This window comes from Falco naumanni, chromosome 4 (genome assembly GCF_017639655.2).
Source record: "Falco naumanni isolate bFalNau1 chromosome 4, bFalNau1.pat, whole genome shotgun sequence".
Lineage (NCBI taxonomy): Eukaryota > Metazoa > Chordata > Aves > Falconiformes > Falconidae > Falco > Falco naumanni.
This window is the reverse complement of record NC_054057.1, coordinates 98,607,804-98,629,266: the sequence shown is the minus strand read 5'-3', so window position 1 is coordinate 98,629,266 and position 21,463 is coordinate 98,607,804. Positions and strand designations below refer to the sequence as shown.

Below are 21,463 nucleotides of genomic sequence, written 5' to 3'. Positions count from 1 at the left end.
GAAGGCCAGGATTTGTAACTGCAAGCATCACACAAAGATGCTCTATCAAGTAAAGCCAACCTAGAATAATGCTCTGCCCAAGGCAATATGCTCTTCTAAGTCCTACCGCTAGCCTAGCTGCAGTGAGCTGGCTTAGCGATAGTGTTCCCCAGCACAACTGCAACCAAATGCGTTCCCAGGTCCGTACAGATGTGCAGACTCCTGTGCAGGTAGGCTCAGCACTTCCTACAACAAGCCAAGGAATCTGCCTCCCTGCTTCAGTCTGCTGCCAGGCTAGTCCAGCAAATGCAAACAAAACGCAGCTTTAACAGCTAATGAATGAGATGCCATTGCTCGTCCTGCAATTTTCTCTTAATTATAGAGCCAACCAGGTAGGCAACACCTGAGCCACAGATGCTGCCAGGGTGTTGCTGTGGCAAGGTGCTGGGCTGAGGAATTACACCCAAGGAGTTTTCTTGCCTGGGACAGCAGTGTTCTGGCACGTAGCATTTTTCATGCGGAAGAGAATTAGCTGAAGGACTCATTTCCTGCTCCCATGATCTGCTCTTAAAACTCCCAATTAAGTGGAAGTGTGTCAAACTGAAGAGCTTTATTTGCTTACTTTCCCTTCTTCGATGTGCTTTTCCCAGGACCTTCACATACTTAATGCTCTCTATGAAATATTGATGTCTACCTCAGAAATGCAGAATGGTGAAGCTGTTATTTATATGAAATTAATTAAATTCTGTGTTCTCCGGATTTTGGATCTTTGTACTGTACTACACCTGGATGGAGCTGGAGGATGACTGACTACTGTGGAATATAGTTAAAAGCACAGGAAATGGGGGAAAAAATGGGCCTTTCAGGTACAGAAATATCCATGAGTCACTTCTCTCAATATGCTACAGATAATGAATGAACTATCCTATATTTTGTATTTATTTTTGTCAACAAAATCTAATCAAAGTTATTTTTTTTTAGAAACTCAATAGTTACACTATATTAGATTACATAGAAAATTAAATCATAAATCCATGTAACTAGGCCCTGCCTCTGTCGCTCCAAAACACAACTTTGCTCTCTTGAACACCTCATTTAATTCTAAGAGGCTGAGCTTCCAAACTAGTTAAGGATTTGATCATTTAATAACATGAAACAAGTAATTGTGTGTGTGGAAATTTATTATTTAATTAGGCCTTACTGTTAATCAATAGCAATCTATTAATTCATTAATTTGCATATCCCTTGTTTTTACATGTGTCCACAGATTCTGCTAGATTTTTCTTTTAATTTACGAACTTTATACTTTTACTATGCAAAAGGAGGTGCTCAAACTGTATATATAAAGTAGAACAAATAACGGAGCAGCAGGAATGCATGTCTGCCCTATAGAACTAACTGCAGGGCAAGATTTAACACTGAAAACAAAGAAAAGAAATAAAACAATAGGGCCTATTCTCCCCAGGATGCATACATAATTCTCATTAATGTTAATGAAAGATACTAAATGTATATGCACTGAGGGGAGTTTATTAGAACTTAACAAATTCTGGTATTTTTTATCTTTTTTTTTTTGGTAAACTTGATAGTTACTACTGTAACAGTGAACTTCTTCAGGTGAAGTGGAAAATATTTAAAGAAAAAACACCCACTGCTATATCAAATTGTGCTTCATAGGTTATTGTCTCAAAATACTATTTTGCATTTGGGACTACTAGATTTATACATATTACTAATAATTGTAGGTTTAAATTATAAACTATGTGAAATCAAAGAGTTGTTTACACCAGTAGGGTCAAAAATGCTTGTGTAGAAATGGCAAAAGCTCTATTGATTGAGTCCACATATTTTCACAAGTGAACGGAACCATTTATACCAGAGAACAATCTAGCTCCAGACACCAGAGTTGTTCTACTTACATGGGACTCAGAGAATTGAAGACAGGTTACAGATTCATATTCTGCTAGATCATATTTCTAAATGTAACTCAGAATGGCCTCACCAAAAGGCCACAATTGAAAGAATGGCTTTTATAGAGTTCAGAGATTACTTATTTGCAGAAAAAAGCATCCATTAAATACAGTGTAAATTGATCCACTTCTTAATCTGGGCAGACCAACCACCTGCTAATGATAACTTCTCTCCAGCTGAGTTGTGCTGGAAGGCCAGATGAGAAAACATCACTGTATTATTGTCCTTTCTATACCTTCCCAATGGATAACTAATACAGTTCATTCGTAGATCCATTTAAAGAAAAAAAAAAAAAAGGAAAAAAAAAAGAAAAAACAAGTACTGCCTCTAGGCATTATCTTCACTTCAAATGTTTATAACTAGACTTGAAATCAGAGAAATTAAACATTCATAAAATCAGATAGAGGAATTAAACGTTTCAGATTTTAACATTTTTACAAGACAGATCAAGACAGTCATTCACACGAGTGCTTTCCCTCCAGTCTAGTTTATTTTCTTCCAACCTCTCACAGAATTTGGATCAGCGATGCTAGGCAGACAACATGAAATGAAGATTATCATGATAGCAATGAAGGAGGTAACTCACAAAAAGAATAAATGGAAAAGAAAATGGTTTGATTTTTCAGAGATAATAATCTAGGAGATAACCAAAGGAGAAACCATTTTTGTCCTTTGAAAGAACTGAGCAATCTAGCAAACAACACAGGACGTCTTTCCAAACTTCTACCTTTACCACAGGCTGTGGATTTCTGCTGCTCCTAGCCACAGAGCCTTGCTCTGAAGTGCTACAGGGCAGGATTTATTTAGGGGAGATGTGTGCACAGACGTACCACACTTAGCACTGGTCCTTGCGCATGGGTATAGGCAGAAACAAATTTATTCTGACTGCATATATCATTCCCAGTCCAGAAGCAGAGGCAGCCTCTTAGCCCGAACCCAGCCCCATGCTAACAACCTCAGCCTGTTCGCATCTGTCCACATAGACATAACATTAATGGGTTTCATCAAGGATGAAAAACTAACCAGTCTCTTAGGGCTCTCCACTTGGGCATGTGGAGCCATGTCCGAGGTCACAGGAGACAGAAAAGCTCAGGACGGAAACAAGATAGTGCAAATGCAAAGCTCTGAGAAGAACACAATGTCGTGCATAGAGGTGAGCTCTCCTGGCATGGCCAGAGCAGGGCATTGCCTCTAAAGGACAGTGCTATTACCAACCCCAGCCTCTTCATCCACTCAACAAAAGAGGAATAATGACTTGGCCCTTCTTTAAATCAATTTTGCCGCAACAATTTGGTCGGTAAAATTGAATTACCAGTGTACTGCACCTAGCAAAGAACTGAAAACTCCTGAGGGGCACCGAGGCACCTCAGACTCCAGAAAAAAACCAGTCTGTGATGGAAAAGAAAAATGTGTATGTAGACCTAATGGTAAAAAAGCAAGCTTCAGGATGAATTTTACTCAGTGGGGTAATTATTACAGGTGAATTTTCCCCTTTGAAAGTGAACAGTTTATGTCTAAAGTAGGTAACTGTGTCAAAGCAGGGAATCTAAGCTTCTCTCCTCAAATCTGTCTGTAATCTCAGATAAGGGGACAGTGTATTGTTAAGAGATTCATTTGGTTTTCCCCAATTTATGCTAACTCTGGTATCATTCCTAGAAATCTGAAAATACTAACGCATGAAAAGAAATTTAAAAAAACAGAAATGGTTTTATTTACAGAATTCACTATTTGGAAGTTGCAATTTAATTTTTTTTACCTTCAAAATGAAGGGGCTGCAGAGTGTTTATGTAAAAATCATGAGCAGCAGCAGCTACTTAAGAAACAGAATAATTTTTTTTTAAAAAAAAAAACCTTAATCCTCGCTGGGAATTTATCTACTAGTGAAGCAGAGAATTTCTCTCCAGAAAGGCCTGGCAGTTGTGCTGAACTGCATCCATGGATGCTAATTTCTTTTATGTGATCCAAAACTGAGAAACCCACAAACCTACCAACCTGATTTTACCAAATAACGGCCTACATTTAAGTAAGAATCATAGTTTGTCTCATGATTATTCCTTTCTCTTTTTAAAGACATGTTTCTTAACATTTGGTACATATATGTGGGTGCAAACCATCCAGAGACATTGGCATTCGGATTTCTGCAAAAGGGAAGGTATAGAGTGTTTCTTTAGCTCTTGCTAACACTTGCCTAAAAAAGCACCACAGCGCAAGCAGCAGAGCATTGCTCAGTAGCTGTCACCGAAACAGTAAAACAGAAAACAGCAGCGTGGAGTCATAGACCTCTGAAATACATAACTAGCTGAGTTACTGCCTTGCGGAGTCACCACGTGAGCAGCACTGCATAAGCTGCAGGTTTTCGCTCCCATCACTAAAGCAAGTGAAAGGAAAACGTAAAATGGTGAGCACCACACAAGAGGTGCACTGGCATCTGCTCTGGTTCAACCTCAGAAACTGCTACTCCAGCAATATTTCCATCACCAGACAGCATGTGCTTTTCCTACCGCTAAGCAAATGAGGAGGGGCCATTGATAAAGCTCCCAGAGAGTGATTTTAAAGGCATATTTCACATTCTTCAAACTACAGCTTCGCATTATGGAAAGAGCAGGAGCCCTGTGGATGATGGTCTTGCCAGAGGGCACCCAAGCAGCTTTCAGGATGATGGGGAACTGAGGCTTGAGAGAGGGGTTTTGCTTTCTTTTGCAGGAAGCTTTTGCTTGTAATGAGCTTAATACAAAAAAAAAAAAAAAACAAAACCACAAAACAAAACAAAAAAACAAACCACAACACTGCAGTATCCAGAATGACTGATGTGTTTTTCTTTTAGTACTTTTAAAACAGTAAAAATATTATATACTCTTCACCCTGTCATCTTGTCTGGAGCTTGCTGAGCAAGTTTTATTCTATTATTTTAACCTTAGTTCTCCATTTCTGAATCATTTCAGCAGAGGCTTTTCTTTCTTTGAAAGGAAGTCCTCCATGGGCTAACATGGTGCTGCCAGAACAGACTAAAAGGCATGGACTAGATCAGATATACTTGTATTTCAGATGTGTTTAGAATTTCAGTAGCTTACAGGACAGTGTAACCACCTACTCTTTCACGTGATAAAGGAACACAGGGCTAGGAAAGGCCCCCATTCCCTTGTTAACCACACACAAAAACATTACATACGCTCTTTCCCTGTTGACAAACTCATTCAAGCTGCGCAGGTTCTCTGGGGAGCTGAAGGGACAGGTTTAAGTAGACAATTCTTTCATTTTCAGAAGGGGAGGTGACTTTAAGGGGAAAAAAAAATGGAGCCAGCTTCACATTTTCTTTATTATTGCATTGAGAAGGCAGCCAAGGACTCTAATAAACAGGTTCCCTTTGTCTGGCTGAAACTGGGTCATTAACACGAGCAAAGCACAGTGATCCTGCCCTTCCCTGGGAGACTCTGGATCCAACCAGACCACTGAGGCACAAAAGGTTAACACAGATCAGTCAACTGAAGATGCCTTTGGGCAAGAACACCCAATAAACTCAACCAAAAAACAGTTCAATTGTGTGGGTAAATGCCTGCTTATTGAAGGCACACATTGGCATGAAGAAATCTGTTTTGTACAGGACCCTTTGACATCCCTTCTAATCTGTCGCCGGCATACAAATAAATTTATGGCAGCTCTTTGGAGGAAGCAAAAGCAGTAGTTGGTAGGTAAGAACACAAAGACAACTGTGCAAAATCATATGAGGTCAGAGCACAGGCACACAATAACCAGTTATAAAGCATTAAAGTAATTTTTAGAAAGAGCTAGTCAGAAACTTATTAAACTGAAATCTAACTTTGCCACACTTGCTTAATAAACAATTTTCACCTACGAAAAAACACTGAACAGCAGCAAGTTACACATCTGAATTAAACAGGAATGCTTTTGCACATTTCTTGGTGTTTTGCACTCTAGTTGAAAGCAAAGTTTTGTAACAAAAAAGAAAGAAAAAAAGGAAGAAAGAAAGGAAAGAAAGCATTCCCTGTTAAATGAAGAGGTTTATAAGATATGAGCTTGACAAAAAGTATTATGGATGAGATAGAGCTTGGAAAGAAATTCATACAGTAACCACACAAAAATTAATCAGACAGCCTTGACTGTGCTACTAATGATTTCAGACCTCATACATTGTCTGGGATTTCTAGAGGTTTTACATTTACAGTACAATAGTGCATTTGTAGGACCTGTACTCAAAAGTGGCATTTGATTGATTGTACATACCCTGAGACAGAGAATAATTTAAATGCAAAACATATTGCTGTAACATGGGAACAAAGAAGTGAAAGATACTTTCTAATTAAAACATGGGATTTTTGATCCTAATCTCAGTCATTGTGGGGCAAATGAAGAGCAACATGTAGAGCAATTCATGGATTTCTCAACACCCCTCCCTGTATTGTTTTTGGGGTTTATAAAAAAAATGCCAATTCAGTAAAACAGAAAGCATTTCTAAAAGAGGTTTTGTTTTCATAAAGAAAACATTTTTGTTGTCAAAATACCCTGTTACAACATTTCCAGGGGAAAACTTTTCCACCTTTCTGCTAAAAATATTCTCATTTCTAAATGTTTATAAAAATATGACTGATTTGTTCAAGATTCTTCTGTCATGAAAATTGTAAATATCTGAACACGTACCAGAAAAAGAAGAAAAAAAGTAGTACATTTGAAATGCTTTTGTCAAAGCAGGAGCAGGCACTCCTGGAACTGCACAGAAGGGCAGAGCATGGGGAGCCTTGGCATTGCTTAACCCTTCCCTGCAGTAATCAGTCAGGTCACTGTGGGCAGCATGAAGCATTGTGTCAGCATGCGCAGGGCTCCATGGGGTGACTGCTCACTTTCCACTGGAAAAGCTGCTGGCATAGCCACCTGCAGCCCCAGCCCTCCCAGGTCCTCAGGGCTCTGCTGATGCATGATGCGGCTGCTGGGGACTGGGGCAGGCGCCACTGTGCTCCCACGGAGGTTCCTGAAAATGCACACACTCTCCACGTAACGGACATGCAAGCACCTTGCAGGTCTGCATGTGCTACCCACAGTTTAGCTCTCACCCATTGACTTTTGGGAGGACAAAAGCGCCAGCAGCCAGTGCTCCGAAGGTCTGCTGCTGAAGGGGATCGTGCCCAGCAAGGGAAGAACTAGACAGTGGATGTGGCCAACACGTGACTTTTAATATCTGTACACTAAAGCAAATTAAACAAGCATTTGAGCTCACTTACTTGCTTATTAAAGTTTAATTTAGACAGTGTCAATAACTCTGACTAGCTCTGGGGGTATTTTTGGAATTAAACTGTATAAAGAGAATATTCATCTAAGAAATCCATATGGCAGGAAAGAAGCGTAGAATTGCTAGCATGGAACAGTAAAGTCTTCCTTCTCATTACCATTCTTCAACTTACATCTTTTGAAGTTTCTTTTACTTCCCTCCTTTACAGTTGCACATTTGTAATCCTGTTTTGTTTTGGAGTTTTTTATTTACACTCTAGTGCATACAGAATATTCTGTGTTTGTCCAGGGACAGAGAATGATATTACTTTACAAGTCAGTGGTACAGCATGTCATGACATTCACTACTGGAAATCCAAAATCATCCAGGTATAGAACCATAATTCACTGCTAAAGAGAATCTTTCAAAAATTTCTGTTCCCATCCCTTCAGGGAACTTTCACAACCTGATATTTCTAGACCAGACTTCATTATCCAGGTCATCATTTCAATTTATCAGTGCCTTGGAGCCTTTGGTATTCTCAACTAGGACAGTGTCACGTCCATCAATCACTAGGCTGTTCCACATTCCCAATTTTCTTTCATCTCCTTCAGTCTTCGAAAAACCTTGATAACTTTACATGGGTGTATATTGGACACAGACACTCTTACTTTCATCAACTGTTACCATGTTTTAAGCACAGGAACTGATCTGTACAAACTATGAGGGCCTTAAGAACTGTTTTCATTCTAGGTCCTGTATATTATTATTTGTATTAAGGGAGGGTTTACAAATCCACCAGTGCCTCTTTGGAGTACAAGCATGGCAAACAGAAAAGAAATACAATGCTTTTCCTAGAAAACTTATAGTTCAATCAAAGCCTGAATGTTAAATATAACCAACAGGAGTAAGAACCTGACAAAGCAAAGAGGAAACTGGGACTCTAGGGTTATACTATTACTATATGGTATATACTACTATATAATAATAATATACTAAGTGCATCTCAGAAAACATAGGTCTGGCCATGGGACTGAATGGAGAATTAGACCAACACAAGGCAGATTTTGAAGACAGCCTTGAAGGAAAGGGCAAGAATTTTTATTTAGCGTGAGCAGAAAACAGCTAGCAAAAGGTTTCAAGGGAGGAGGCACAAACTATGTGCATGCCTGTGCTGCTTCACCATTTCTGTAAGCACCAGTATAATCCTAGCTTTGAAAATACACACCACTAACATCACACCAAAACCCATCCCAATCTAAGTATCGCACAAAAACAGAGAGAAAATCATGAGCTCAAGAGACATAGCAGCACTGAGACTACTGAATTTGCTGTACCAATTACCTATCTGCAATATTACATATTCTCTAATCAAATACTATTAGTGTGCTTCTCAAAGCAATTAAAAAAGACTGCTGTTCTTCATCAAATCATTTTTGGACATCCCACAAGCTTTCAAGACAATCATGGTTCTTCAGAGTAAAGCAAACAAGACCATTTGTTCACATGCTTGAGTACAATCTGGTTTTCATAACCTTGTTTCTTTCTTCCATGGTTTTGTTTCTTTTTCTTTCCTACTTGAATTTTTATATCTGTTTAGAGGTAAGAAAAATCTTTGCATTTCTCAAATGTCAGTTTTTTGTTCTTTTAGGAGAGCAAAAGGTGGTTTCCAATACTTCATTAAACAAGGACTCACATCTGCCAGTTTGCAGGGAAATCAGGCTGAGGCATCAGAAGTATTGCAGTTAGTGAATTTAATCCTTCTGATGCAATCAGTCTGCAATGCAATCTGATTAATTTTAAAGACTCAAACCTGAAGTCTAGTACTTCAGGTCCAGAGATAAGTAGACAAATAGTATGAAAAAGCAGTCTGCTGTGGGCTTAAATAAACCCTAGACTCCACAGTTCAGGTTAAGATTTCTAAAGAATGTAAGCCAGGTGGATTGATTTAACACAGCATTAAAAAACCATCTGGGAAAGAAAAACATGTACATCAAAAAATAATCGTAAGACAATCTTCTCAGTGTAAAATAATTAGTGGAATGTTTGACATATAAAATAAATTTCTGCACATATACCCACACTGCCACCCTCAGCCTCGCTTTCTCATTTATTTAGGTGAACCTGTAATTGGAAAACAGGCACTTACTCATGGATAACAGTGGAGGTGCTGAGCTGCTGGAGACTTTGACACTGCTGCAAAATAGAGTATGTGTTCGTATGTGTTTGTGCAATGGACACTTGCTGTGCAATATTATCTTGTCTCTACAGATAAATTAGTTGCATCATGCTCCTGCCAGCTTGATTTGTTTGGCTTTTACAGAGTACAGAGTACATGGAGTTTCTTGTGATTGAATCTCACATAAAAGGTAAACCTGAAAGTTTATTCTACACTATGCTATACATCCACTAAGGCAGCTAGAGCATTTGCTGACTTGATGTTAAAAAGAGGGCTATAAAATATACCAGGGAAATCTTGAAACGTCACTCACTTGACATAGCAATAAGAGCCCTGCATTCAGATGCAGAGCTGATTTCCCTGATCCATGAAATTACCTGGATATTTAAGGCATTCTCAAACATAACCAGCACAAAACATACCCTCCATTCCTGGCACAAGGACACCACAAGTTTTGGGCTCTCCAAGAAAAAACAGAGCTCAAAATTACAGAAATAAATATTCTTCAAGAACTTAAGCACAATTTCCTTCCTTTCTTAGGTAAAATGTGCTCAAAGAGTCTTTAACACTGGAAGGTGGTTATACTTGCTGACACACAACTCTGAGATGCTCAGGTTCTTTGTTGTGAGTTGGTGCAAGTACCTCTTATCATAAAACACAGTGTGGAAAAGCCTGCGATCACTTTTGGAGAGGGACATTTCCCCCTCTCATATATAGATGACAGGGCTGGAATAGGCATAGTCTGTTGACGGCTATGAAAAAGATTATGCAGCAATACATTGTATTACTTTACGGTCTGAGAGCTGGGACATGGTTCAGAATTCCTTAGCAAACGTGTATTTCCAGCTGCTAACGGGTATGAAAAGACCCACCTACATTTCCAAAATGTTGGTGAGCTGAGGGTGAGGTATCATTTGCTCCAAAGATCCATCCAATGCAAACACACAGGCTGCACAAATTGGGGAATTTGAAAGGACCATAAGCTTCCCTAGAACACTGTCCTGCAGGCTCTGCTAGCTTAGATTCAAAGGAGTACAGTATCCACAAGGATCAGAGTACAGCAATAATGGAGATACATTTTAGACTATGAACAGCTTCCCATTAGATAACAAGGAAGGTTTCAGTCCAAGAGGCACCACTGAAGTATCCTGACATTACAGTACCTGGTACATCTAACTGAAACTTGCACACGTCAGCAGGTTTCACACCAGCACAATGAACATGTAACATTGGTAGGCAATCTTACTGATTTCTATCCAAAATCAGACTGAAAGGGTAATCTTTAAACCTGGTGCATGCTTTATGCATACAATTTTTTGACATCTCCATAGCAAAGAAAGACCTAAAACTCATACTCAAACTGAGATCCAATATTAGTCTTGAACATGTATTACCATTCCTCCTTCTTGACAAAGAAAGAAAATTTCCTAATCTTTTTCAGATAAATTTTCTCAGTCAGTTTTTGTCTTCAGCTAGCCTAATAGTTCCTCCCATTTTGTAGTAAAGCTTTGCACTGACCCATTTACAGCCAGTACACTTCCCCTGCTTCCTGTAATTATTTTCCTACATAGCATATACAGTAGCCTGTATTTATACAGGTATACAGAATTATGTACTAATTATACAAAATTATACAAATTGTACAAATTATTACAAAATTATACAAAATACGAATCAAAAGGACTCTTGAAGCCATCTGGTATGTGACCCTGTGCAAAGCAAGATCAGCTACACCTAATTAGCTCCTGACATATGCTTGCCTACCCTACTGAAACAGTCTCCACAAATTCCCTTGGATATTTATTATGATGCTTTGCTAGTCTTACTATTTAGAATGTTTTTCTAATGTTTAGTCTGTTCCAGAAATTTTAATTAAAACTTTCCTTACAGGAAGATTGGGTTATTCTGCATTCTGATACATGAAGAAAAATACATACAGAAAGACACGACACATTGAATTTAAGGTTCCTAAATTATTTGTAGATCACATAGGTGTTTTTTTCAGACTTTCTGATTCACAACAGTTTAAATGGAACCAGCTATTTATGTATCTACCTTATTGTTCACTTTAAAGAAGATCTTGATCATAGTAATTTCCTCCCTAATTCAAGTTTTGAAAGCTCTAAGTTCTCTGAAGAAAATAGTTGTTGGCACTTTTGGATGATAAGCATCCCAAAGTGATGATGATAAATTACAGCGTTGCCCAATGACGCAGAAAAGTAGAGAAAAAGCAAATGCTAACCTCTGATTTATGAATACACACTCTTTATTACAGAGTCTAGGGGTTCACAGCTGTAAGAGCAGGCCATTTTCATCTCATTGCTTATTAAAACTGTGAGAAGGAAGCATGAGGGGTGGCTACCATTCTGCAATATATTGGATAGATTAACACTTAATGCACTTTGTCTCCAGTACAAATACAAAATGATACAGATTTTCTTGCCTTTTTAAGGTCTACATGAGTGTACATTACTGGTCACAATCACAGAAGATGGGAGTTTTGCATCTAGTTTTGCTTATTTGTATTAGTAAATTTTTTCGTATTTTAAGGTAAACATCCCTACAAACCTTTTCTTTACACAGAAAAAAAAAAATATTGCCAAAAGTATTAAAATAAATCCTGTGATCTACTAGTTAAAACACATCGGTGTTAATGACAAAATTTGCTTTGGAAAGTAGTTAAACTTAGTATTTTACCTATCAAAAGGCATTCCCACTGAAACCCACCCAATGCACTCTAACTCACAAGCAGAGGAATCTGTTTTGTCACAGTACAGAACTGAATTGCATTACATTCCTTCATCACTCCTCACCTTCCCAAAGGCTGGGGATTTTCTAATTTCTTCATCTCTTTATTACCTCTCTGTTAAGTATTCAAAGCAGGCAACAAAAAGGAGTAAGAAAAATAAGGTCAATACAGCAAGTTGGAAAGTAGTAAAATATTTCTTATACGCCATCATTTGGTTGTTACAGTTGCCTTAATCAACCCAAACAGCAGCTTTGAGACATCTAATTTGATTTTACAAAGTGCTAACCCATAGCCATATTTGACTTTCCTTTGATTCCGAATGTAAAAAATAGCCTTTGTCTAATGTTCAGGCATATAATCTAACCACACATGCATTTGCATTATGAGGTAGTGAAACATGGCCGGAGAGCCATCTTGGATGTTATCTATGTTATTACTCAAGTTGAGAGTATAATCATAAATCCTTCTCTTTCCCTCCACCCCACTGTCTTTTTTTTTTAGAACAACACTTAAAATCTGCTTTTAAGCTTCACTGGCTCCATTACATTTGAACTTCAGTAACAAGAATGTGATATGAATATATAGAGAGAAGGAATAGACAAAAGGTATATTTTCATAATGTGGTTCAGTTTAACTGTTGCTATAATTAGCTACAACTCATTAGGCAATAAAAAGACAAACAAAGAGATTATGAATGGAAGGGCAATATTTTCTCCATAAAACAAACAAAAAAACTTAAACAGATGCCTCTTTTCCAAGGCTTTCCTTGCATAAATACACCCAGCAGCTTAGAAAAGATATTTTCATGATTGAAAATTTTTACCTAGAAAAAAAACCCCTTGTAAACATTATCCTGTGCAATTTCAATAAAAAGTATTTACAGTTATTGTACACTTGGGATTTTTTGATCTCAGGGATAAAATAACGATAAAGCAATGGTCTACAGATGACTAGCTTTGATCTTTTATTAGTGCTTTTAATTGTCTCTTAATTTGTATTCTGCATAATAAAGCACTCACCTTCACCGTTTGTCCGGCTTCGGGGCCATCCTGTAAGCAAAGGGAGAAGTCTTGGGTTAGAGAAGCTAACAAGGATCATGCAGCAATTCAGAAATCTTACTCAATAATCATTTACATCCAATTTCACTGTATGCTAATTTAACATGTTTTCCTAGGGACCATTCAACACACAGTTTTTGGACAAGACTCCTTTCAATATAAGGCCACGGCAATGTTAGAAACTTGTCTTTATCTGACCACAAAACCGACAGATGTTATTTTTTATTCTTCCAGATCATATTCTTTAATAGGTAGCAATAGATTTCTGATTCTTGTGAATATAAAACCAGACATGTGAGAATTTAATCAAAGCAGGCTTGCTTAAATTCTTATTCTAATGAAATGAGCTTAGATTCCTGATTTGCTTTAAACAGAGCTCTTTTGGTATAGAAACACCCAGCACAAATAACTGAAAGGTCAAGACCGATAACAGATTTAGATGGCTACATCTCTTATATGCAGGCGCATATAAATGGCTGTGAGCAGGAATTACCTGTTTCTATCACAAGCAGTAGGTTACCTGCTGAATGGGGTGATGTGGCTGCCTTCTCTAGGTCAATCCTGCAAGCACTCCTTTGAAGAAAGAGTATGAAGAGTATTTGCTGAAATATGCACAAGTAAGCATTGTGCTTAAGAGAATTTGCAGGCTTATTCCAAAATCTTGCACTTATTAATTATCCACACTTATCTGCTGGTTTGTGTTTTAGTTTTCAATGGCAAATCTGGCAGACTGCAATGCAGTTATTGTACTACTTTTTTTTATTATTATTATTTTGCATTTATTGCCCCTTGAAGTTTGAAAGTCCTTTTGTCATTGGACTAGGGAAGAAGGTTGAAAGCTTGATAAAACAAACCATTAAACCCTTTTTAGTTGACTGGTTTACGAACCTGAATTGAAATGGTGAGCGAAGTGCTGCAGAAGTGTTTCTCCACCACATTGCCAACCCTTTGCGCTGTACAAAATAAATCGGCGACTTCCTCAGGACACAAGTCACGGAAACGTTCCACTGGCCGGAGAGGACAAACAAGGACATCTGAAGGTGGCATTGTCAAGGCACAAATGCAAGTCTGAGTGGTTCAGAAGGACAAGGGTCTCAGTCCCTAGCCTGTAACCTGCTTCTGATCACCTTTGAACTGGCTAAACTCTTCCTCTCCAAGGATTACAGCAAGAGCAACTAAAATATAAGGCTAAATATGGATAATCATATGATGTTTTGTTCAGAAATTCCCTCAGATACGGACAAAATAACTAAATTTAGGTTGCTACTGAGACATCTAAAGGAAAGCAAAGTTTTCAGAGACTCAGAGTTACCACTTTGATGGAGAGATACCTGTATTTAAGACCTCTGAATGTCAGAAACATTTCCTTTTGTGATTAAAAATGGGGGAAAGCCAAAGGAATTTAAGATGGGTTTGGGTGTGTGATCTGAAACAGCAGTTTTGCAATGCTTTTGTGCGTATGCGGTATGTATTTTCAAAAATGTTATTCTTACACCTCTAATTTTAGGTACCTAAATGTGAAAAGCTCACACTATGCTTATAGTAGCAGAATGCTTATTTCTATATCACATTAATTACCAATCACAAGGAATGCTCACCTGTTATAAATATTACATGTTTTTAGAAATACATTAAGATAATTAAGACTATTTCCTTTTAAGTGTGGTGTTCACAACACTGTAAATATACTTTGATGTTATTCTACCCTGGTGACTGCTCTTCATAAGTCAGTGAAAGGAAGCTATAAAGTAAACAATGGAAATACACAGGCACTATTCAGAGTCATCTGATCTGCTGTCTTCACAGGAATTAACATTTGCTGTGATTCCTCACTTGAAAGTCAATTTCGTAACATTATTAATAGGGTCCAGAATTCTTAGCCAGAGACTCAGTTGTGTAAATCCAACAAGCAAGTACTTGGGACTTGATTCTTATTTCAATTCCCTGCAGACAGGATTTTTTCTCAGATGTACAGTATTGTGTTTGCAGAATAAAGACCTTAAAATCACCTTTAACACCACTTGAATTTTCAAGACCAAAGGCTATGAAAATTAACAACTTCTTATTTTTCAGTATTGAATTGAGTGTTCAAAGGACTATTTGAAGAAACTAAAGTTCCATGCCATTGTATTAAAGTAATCTTTATTTTCACTGCATCTTGAAGTTTGCAGTTATTCAAGAATATTCTCTATACTTCAGAAAAGGTAACTAGGAGATGTTCTCAAGTTAACAGGTTCACAGAAAGGTTACATCAACCTGATTTTCAGGAACCACATGAGGCATTTGAAATAAAGATTAATACATGTGAAAAATATTTATTTCCATAAACAGAGGCAACATGTTTACATTCACCAAGTTTATCATAGGAATCTCATTTTTAATCCCGATTGGAGAGAAAACCAGACATTTTCTGGAAGAAGTAGGGGCAGGTTTTGACCATTTTTCAGAGTCAAGACGAGGACAGACAAGATTGTAATGGATATTTGCTAAAGCAGAAGCAGATTTTTCAAGCAAGCTCCACAGCTAGTAGCTCCCAACAGAACAAGGGAAGACTGGCCCCAGCTGAAGGTGTTAATTTGAAAATCTGGCCCTCAGGGGTTTTTAGTACAGCATCAGCTATACCATCACTATTCTCTTTTTCTCTTATTACAACTTACAGTATTAAAATTTAAGAAAGGAGAAATATATATTTAGAAAGGAAGAACTTGGAAATAAACCAATCCTGGATGTGAAAAAAAAAAACAACTAGTTTTGTGGGGGTTTAGTTCTAAAACGCTGTGCCTCTTGGCAAGCTACTGGGCATAATAAAACTCCTGTAATTTATTTGTGCCTTCCCAGCACACTGTACAAAGCACCTCCATAAAGGATGCCGTTGGCTGAACTTGGGGCCCAAGGGAATAGCTGGAAACTTGCTTGGCAGACCTGATTTCCATACCAGGAATAAAGGAATAGAAAAACTAATTAATTTTACTCATAAAAAGAAAATCCATGTCAACACTAAAACAGGAAAAAGGACATTCGTTTAATCTGAGTTCATTTTTCAAAAGGAGAGAAGGGAAGCTTTTACCCTTAGGGCATCTGATACTTAAGTAGATAATTATCCTTCTTCTGCAGCACTGCTTTATTATCATGGGTCAACGAACCATTTATAAATGAAGAATTTCCCCTCACTTACCTCTAGCAAAACTGCTGCTTACATTAAGACAAGTTACCTTTTCTCCTTAAGGATTTTTTCCCAGCAGTTTCTCCACTCTCAAACTTGCACACGCCTCACCAGCGATTGTTTGTTCTCTACCTAGCTCAGGGCCACAGCCACAAGTATGAATTTTTGCATTAATCACGGTTTCTATAACCTTATATTAACACTGTGCTATTTGCTACTGTGATGCATTGTGAAAAACATGGGCTAAACACTGCTTGCAAGAGCTTTTGTTTCCATAGAACATAGCAGAGGGAGAGAGCATGGTGTAAGTGCTGGTTGTGACCAAGACAAGAGATCTGTTTTCTCTTCTTAGTTCTGTCACTAATCTGCTCTGTCGTTTAGGCAAGTTGTCTTTGTACCTCTCTCTCCCTCTCCTGTTCCACACTTTATCTGTCTTATCTGCTCAGATAGCATTTGCCAGTTGGTACAATGGATGTTTTCTTATTAAGCCATGAGACTTTCTTCTCATGTGGGGCCACAAAGCACTCTTGCAATATCAAATGATGCACCCATAAACCATACTGTTCTGAAAAACGGATTTTCACTTCCTCCTTACATTAGCAAGACACATTTACAACTAAAACTAGATTTTAACCATATTTCTGTCTTTGAATGCGATAAATAATTCAAAGGCACAATCACACACTAAAGCATCTTTACTGAACTTTCCATCATTTCAAAATAATTCTACAAAGAATAATGATAGAAATTCTGAATCAGAGCTAAATTAACATGAGAATGTAATTAGGACAACATTCAAGTTATATTTAACTATGAATATATAAAAAGGCAAATGTTAGAATGAATTCATGGATTTGAGGTCATTAAGAAAACAACCATTCGCTGCAACTTTAAATTATAGTTTTAACTACAGTTTTTAACATTAGGATAGTGTTTAACTTTATAGCCTGGTCAGATTTTAATCTAAGTTCTCTATTCTTCCTAAGAACCTCAAAATTCTTCCTAAGTTTAAAATTAAATACACTGTTCATTGCTTTCTGCAATTACCCACTGCAAACACTGCTATGAACTACCGATGTGCTTCAGGTGACTGTGTATTAAAGATGCAAGTGAAAGTGATTCTGTACTTATGTCTACATGCAATTACTCCTTAGAAGCATCTACTGCCATCTGAGATGCCTCAGGGCATCCAGCTGACACTCCAGAAGGGCAGAAGTCTTCCGTATGCCCTGTGTCATATCTGTCAACCAGGTGGGAAGCCTGACTCAACTTAGGATATCTGAAATAGCAGTAGGTGCCTATGTTTGGGCAACAGATCCCAGTTTTACAGGGTGGTTCAGCAAGACAAGGGGCTGATACTCAGTAGACATGCTGCATGATTGAAGACAGCATTCTGCCTTCAGAAAATTTGAACTTTGTTTCCTTTCTCTAACCATCATAATTAATAATTTTGTGATTTCTTCATTCATTCTGAACTGTTACTGACTGATGAAGTTTCTATTTTTAAGCTTTGATGTGCACAGCTGTTACTTCCTTTAGATTCTCCGAGTCAGTCTACATCATTAGAGTATGTGCAATTTAGTATGTCAACTTCTCCATTTTAGAGAGTGGCAAACTTTTACACCTTATTATAATCTGTGATCATATATTCCTCTCTCTAGGTCTTACAGAAGTCTCTCATCAGCTTTACTTTTTTCCTAATACCTAAATATGCTTACACAATTCAATATACATACCCTTACATGCACTAAAAGCTCCATTAAAGATTCATTAAACAATTAGAAATGTCAGTATTTTCCAAAGACTACCAGTAGATAGTAGATGAACTCCAGGTATATTAGTGGAAGTGCATAACCATAAAGTAGTGGTAAAGCAAAAATGGATCAGACCCATTACGCTCAAACTGAGATAAAACCCAAGGATGACCTACTATTTCAACAAAATCACTTGTTCTTATATATTTGGCACAATAGACTACTCCCTGCACAACCAGGGGTAGGTAGATTAATGCACCAAAGCCTGTAAACCTCATCCATATTTCAAATTAACAGCCATGCCTGTTGGTCTGTTAAGATTGTAACCTGTTTGGAAAAGTTCAGGCTAGAGGCCAAGCAGGCACAGTTCGACAAGTTTCTACACACCAGCAGAGCAAGGATGATGAAACACGTGCCAGCTCTCAGCCCCCAACAGTCAAGGCTACACACATTTCTGTAAAGCTCTTTCACTCTTTCATTGACTTTTTAGACCATAGTAGCTGGAGCCCTTTGAGAGTGGCATTCAGAGGCAATTATTGCCATGTGTTTCTGTACACATTTACATCCAAGTATTGAAGGATATGCTCACACTGGAGATTATGGGTCACTACTGAAAAGTGAGCATTTGTTAACCACACAATGAATTCAAGTTGATCAGACAAAGAGGGCCCAGATTCTGCAAGAAAAGCAAAACACAAGGCCAACATTTGCAAGCTGACTACTTCAAATGCAGTTTTCCTTCCACTAATACAGAGTGGAGGCTGAAACTCCAAGGCACAGCAGCAATTTTTGTTTGCTTTACACAAATTTTGACTTTGAAGCCTATATTATCATAATTCCATATTTAAGGTCTAATCCAGGCTCTGTGTTTCCTTCAACAGGATTCTGATCAACCCCACAAGATGCCCATTATAAATTTTCACACACAGGTATCAAGGTACACACGTTCTGTAGTTCTGAAACATTGGAAAAGTGGCCTTTGGGGGAGTAAAAAAACAGTAAGAAAACCAAAAGGAAACCCAAAAGAAGTTAAAATTCATTTTATGTGACAAGCTTTAGAACAAAACACAGCTTTTTCCTGGTTAAGTACATTAGTTTGCTATATAGAAAACACTTTCGGTTTTGACTTTCGTTTTATTTCTGAGTTTGAACTTCAAACAGAACAATTCAAAGATTTATAAAGGAAAAAAATTAAAAGCTCTCCAGGTATTGACATTCTAACAATAGGAATAAAGTTCCATTTTTTTTTTTGGTTTTTTTTTTTGAGAAACCAGTTAAAAACATTAAAATTGACAGGTTTTCTTAATATGTGAGGCTTTAAAAGAACAAAATGCAAGGGGAAAAAGGCAGAATATCTAAAAGTGAAAGAGTAATTACTTCTTTATGAAGCTCCTGCATTTGACCATATTGTTAGTTTTCTAAACTATTCATTACAAAAGGGTTTAACTTAGTAAAATGATTTATTTTCAATGTGTTATGGTCAGGAATCCATAGCTCATGTTGGATTGAAAATACTGGTTTTGTTCAGGAGATCTTTTATAAGATTTTAAAAAGTCTTCCCTCTCACAACAGCACAAAAGTCAAAAATGTCAAAAAATAATTGAAAAATATAATTTAAAGATTAGTAGTAGTAAATAAGATTTCATAAACTTTTAAAACTCTTGACCTGTTTCAGTATTCTAACATTTTTATACAAAAAGCAGTTTAGTGAATGATAAAATTTTTCCTTAATAAATTAAGTTTGGGAAACTCATAAAAACTGACTTTTGTATTAATATTTTAGTTTTGACTAACTGGTTCACATTTTTTTAAAAACAAACAAAAAAGTGACCCAGACTATGGTACCTAGGGATACTTAATATTGCTTCATGTATTTCATAAGCTTGGGCGAGTAACTTAAAGCACAGCAGCATCTTGGCTGAAAACACCCTAATCATTTACAAAGCAACTCTCACCAAGAACTCCCACCTTGGAGATCAGAGATTTGTTCATTTTAGGATTAGTACAGACTATAGCACCGTGGATACCACGACCGCTTCTTTCTAACAGCAGGAAGCATTTGAGAGACACGTAGAGAGGGTGTCCCTTGAGTGAGAGGGCTGCTCAGTGTCCAGTTTAGCCCTCACTGAGGTGTGAAGACAGTACCTTGGTGTGGCTGCTGGGAGCTCAGAGGCCAGAAGAACCAGCTGCAGAAGTCTGCAATAAGTGATTATTTCTAATCATCTCATGTGTCTGTATGAAAGACCCCTTCTGCACATCCATAAGCTAGTTGATGGGAATGCAGAAATAATGCACTGTGGGGAACTGGATGAGGGATTCTTCTTTTCTTACACTCTGTTTTACATGAATTTGCATCAAGTGCCCCAAGCAGAGAAAATCAGTCAGATGAAGCTTCAGGTATTAAAACTCACTACAATGTTGTCCCCAGATTCAACTGAGGAGTGTAGGCAGGGGTATTGAATTCATCATTGCATCTAAGCAGAAGTTTTCTTTGTTCAAAAGCTCTAATTGCTAACAGAAAGAAGTCCCAAAGCTCATAAAAAACACAGGAGAATGCATGAGTAATAAAATTTATATAAATGAAAAACAACTGCCAGTCATTTATCTTTTTTTCTGCCCTTGAACAATTCTTCGCATTTTTAAGGCTATGGGAGAAATTTCTCTATACGAAGAAAACAATCATGGTTCCACAGACACTGCCTATAGGAGGAGTTAAGAAGGAAGTGAAAACAGCTGAAACAGTGCATGCATATACATGTGCAAGACATCAGAAAGCCTTTAAAAATTAATCAAATACATATTCTGCAACAATACATCAAGACATGCGTTCAGTCCCCACTAAACCCTCTGAATTAGGAGATGCATAAAACCATAGTAATGCAAGAACTGATGTCTACCCCCCAGGACAAATCTTACTTGGGACAGAGTGACTCACTTTTGGAAGGAAATCTGTAGAGGCTATTTGGATTAAGAGTGATCATCTCATAATAGGAAAAGTTGGAGGACCACTCTTCCATGAGTTTTACATATAGAACTGGATTTAAATATATTTTAGAAGGCTGCTTTGGTACAATACAGGAAGAACTTGTTAGTTTGGGAGAAAACTTAGCTGTGAACAATAAAGATGATTAAGAACCAATGAAAATGCAATGAAATTACAATAAAAACTTCAAAATTGCTTCTTACTGTTAAACCCACATACACTGCATTTTTAAAATATTGCTATGGCACATCTCAGCATTAATAAAAAAAGTCATTAAGACAAGAAAATTATCTAAACATAGTTGATCTTGATAAGGCAGCTCAGTACATGTTTACACTAACACAGAAAACCAGATCTATTCAATAAAACAGAGAATTAGTGGTTCCAGTGGAACCAAGAGCAATCA

The 21,463-nt window shown here is 37.5% G+C and overlaps 1 protein-coding gene across 3 annotated transcripts in view; it reads right to left on the bottom strand.

Annotated features, from left to right (window-relative positions):
• FHIT (fragile histidine triad diadenosine triphosphatase) overlaps positions 1 to 21,463 on the bottom strand; it is a 614,337-nt gene that overhangs the window by 135,901 nt on the left and 456,973 nt on the right. For all 3 annotated transcript variants that reach the window (XM_040591977.1, XM_040591976.1, XM_040591978.1), the window contains 2 exons: positions 14,046 to 14,191; positions 13,119 to 13,148 (listed from right to left, as the gene is read on the bottom strand). In XM_040591977.1, coding sequence (XP_040447911.1) covers positions 13,119 to 13,148; positions 14,046 to 14,191 — 176 coding nt within the window. The remainder of the gene's footprint in view (positions 1 to 13,118; positions 13,149 to 14,045; positions 14,192 to 21,463) is intronic.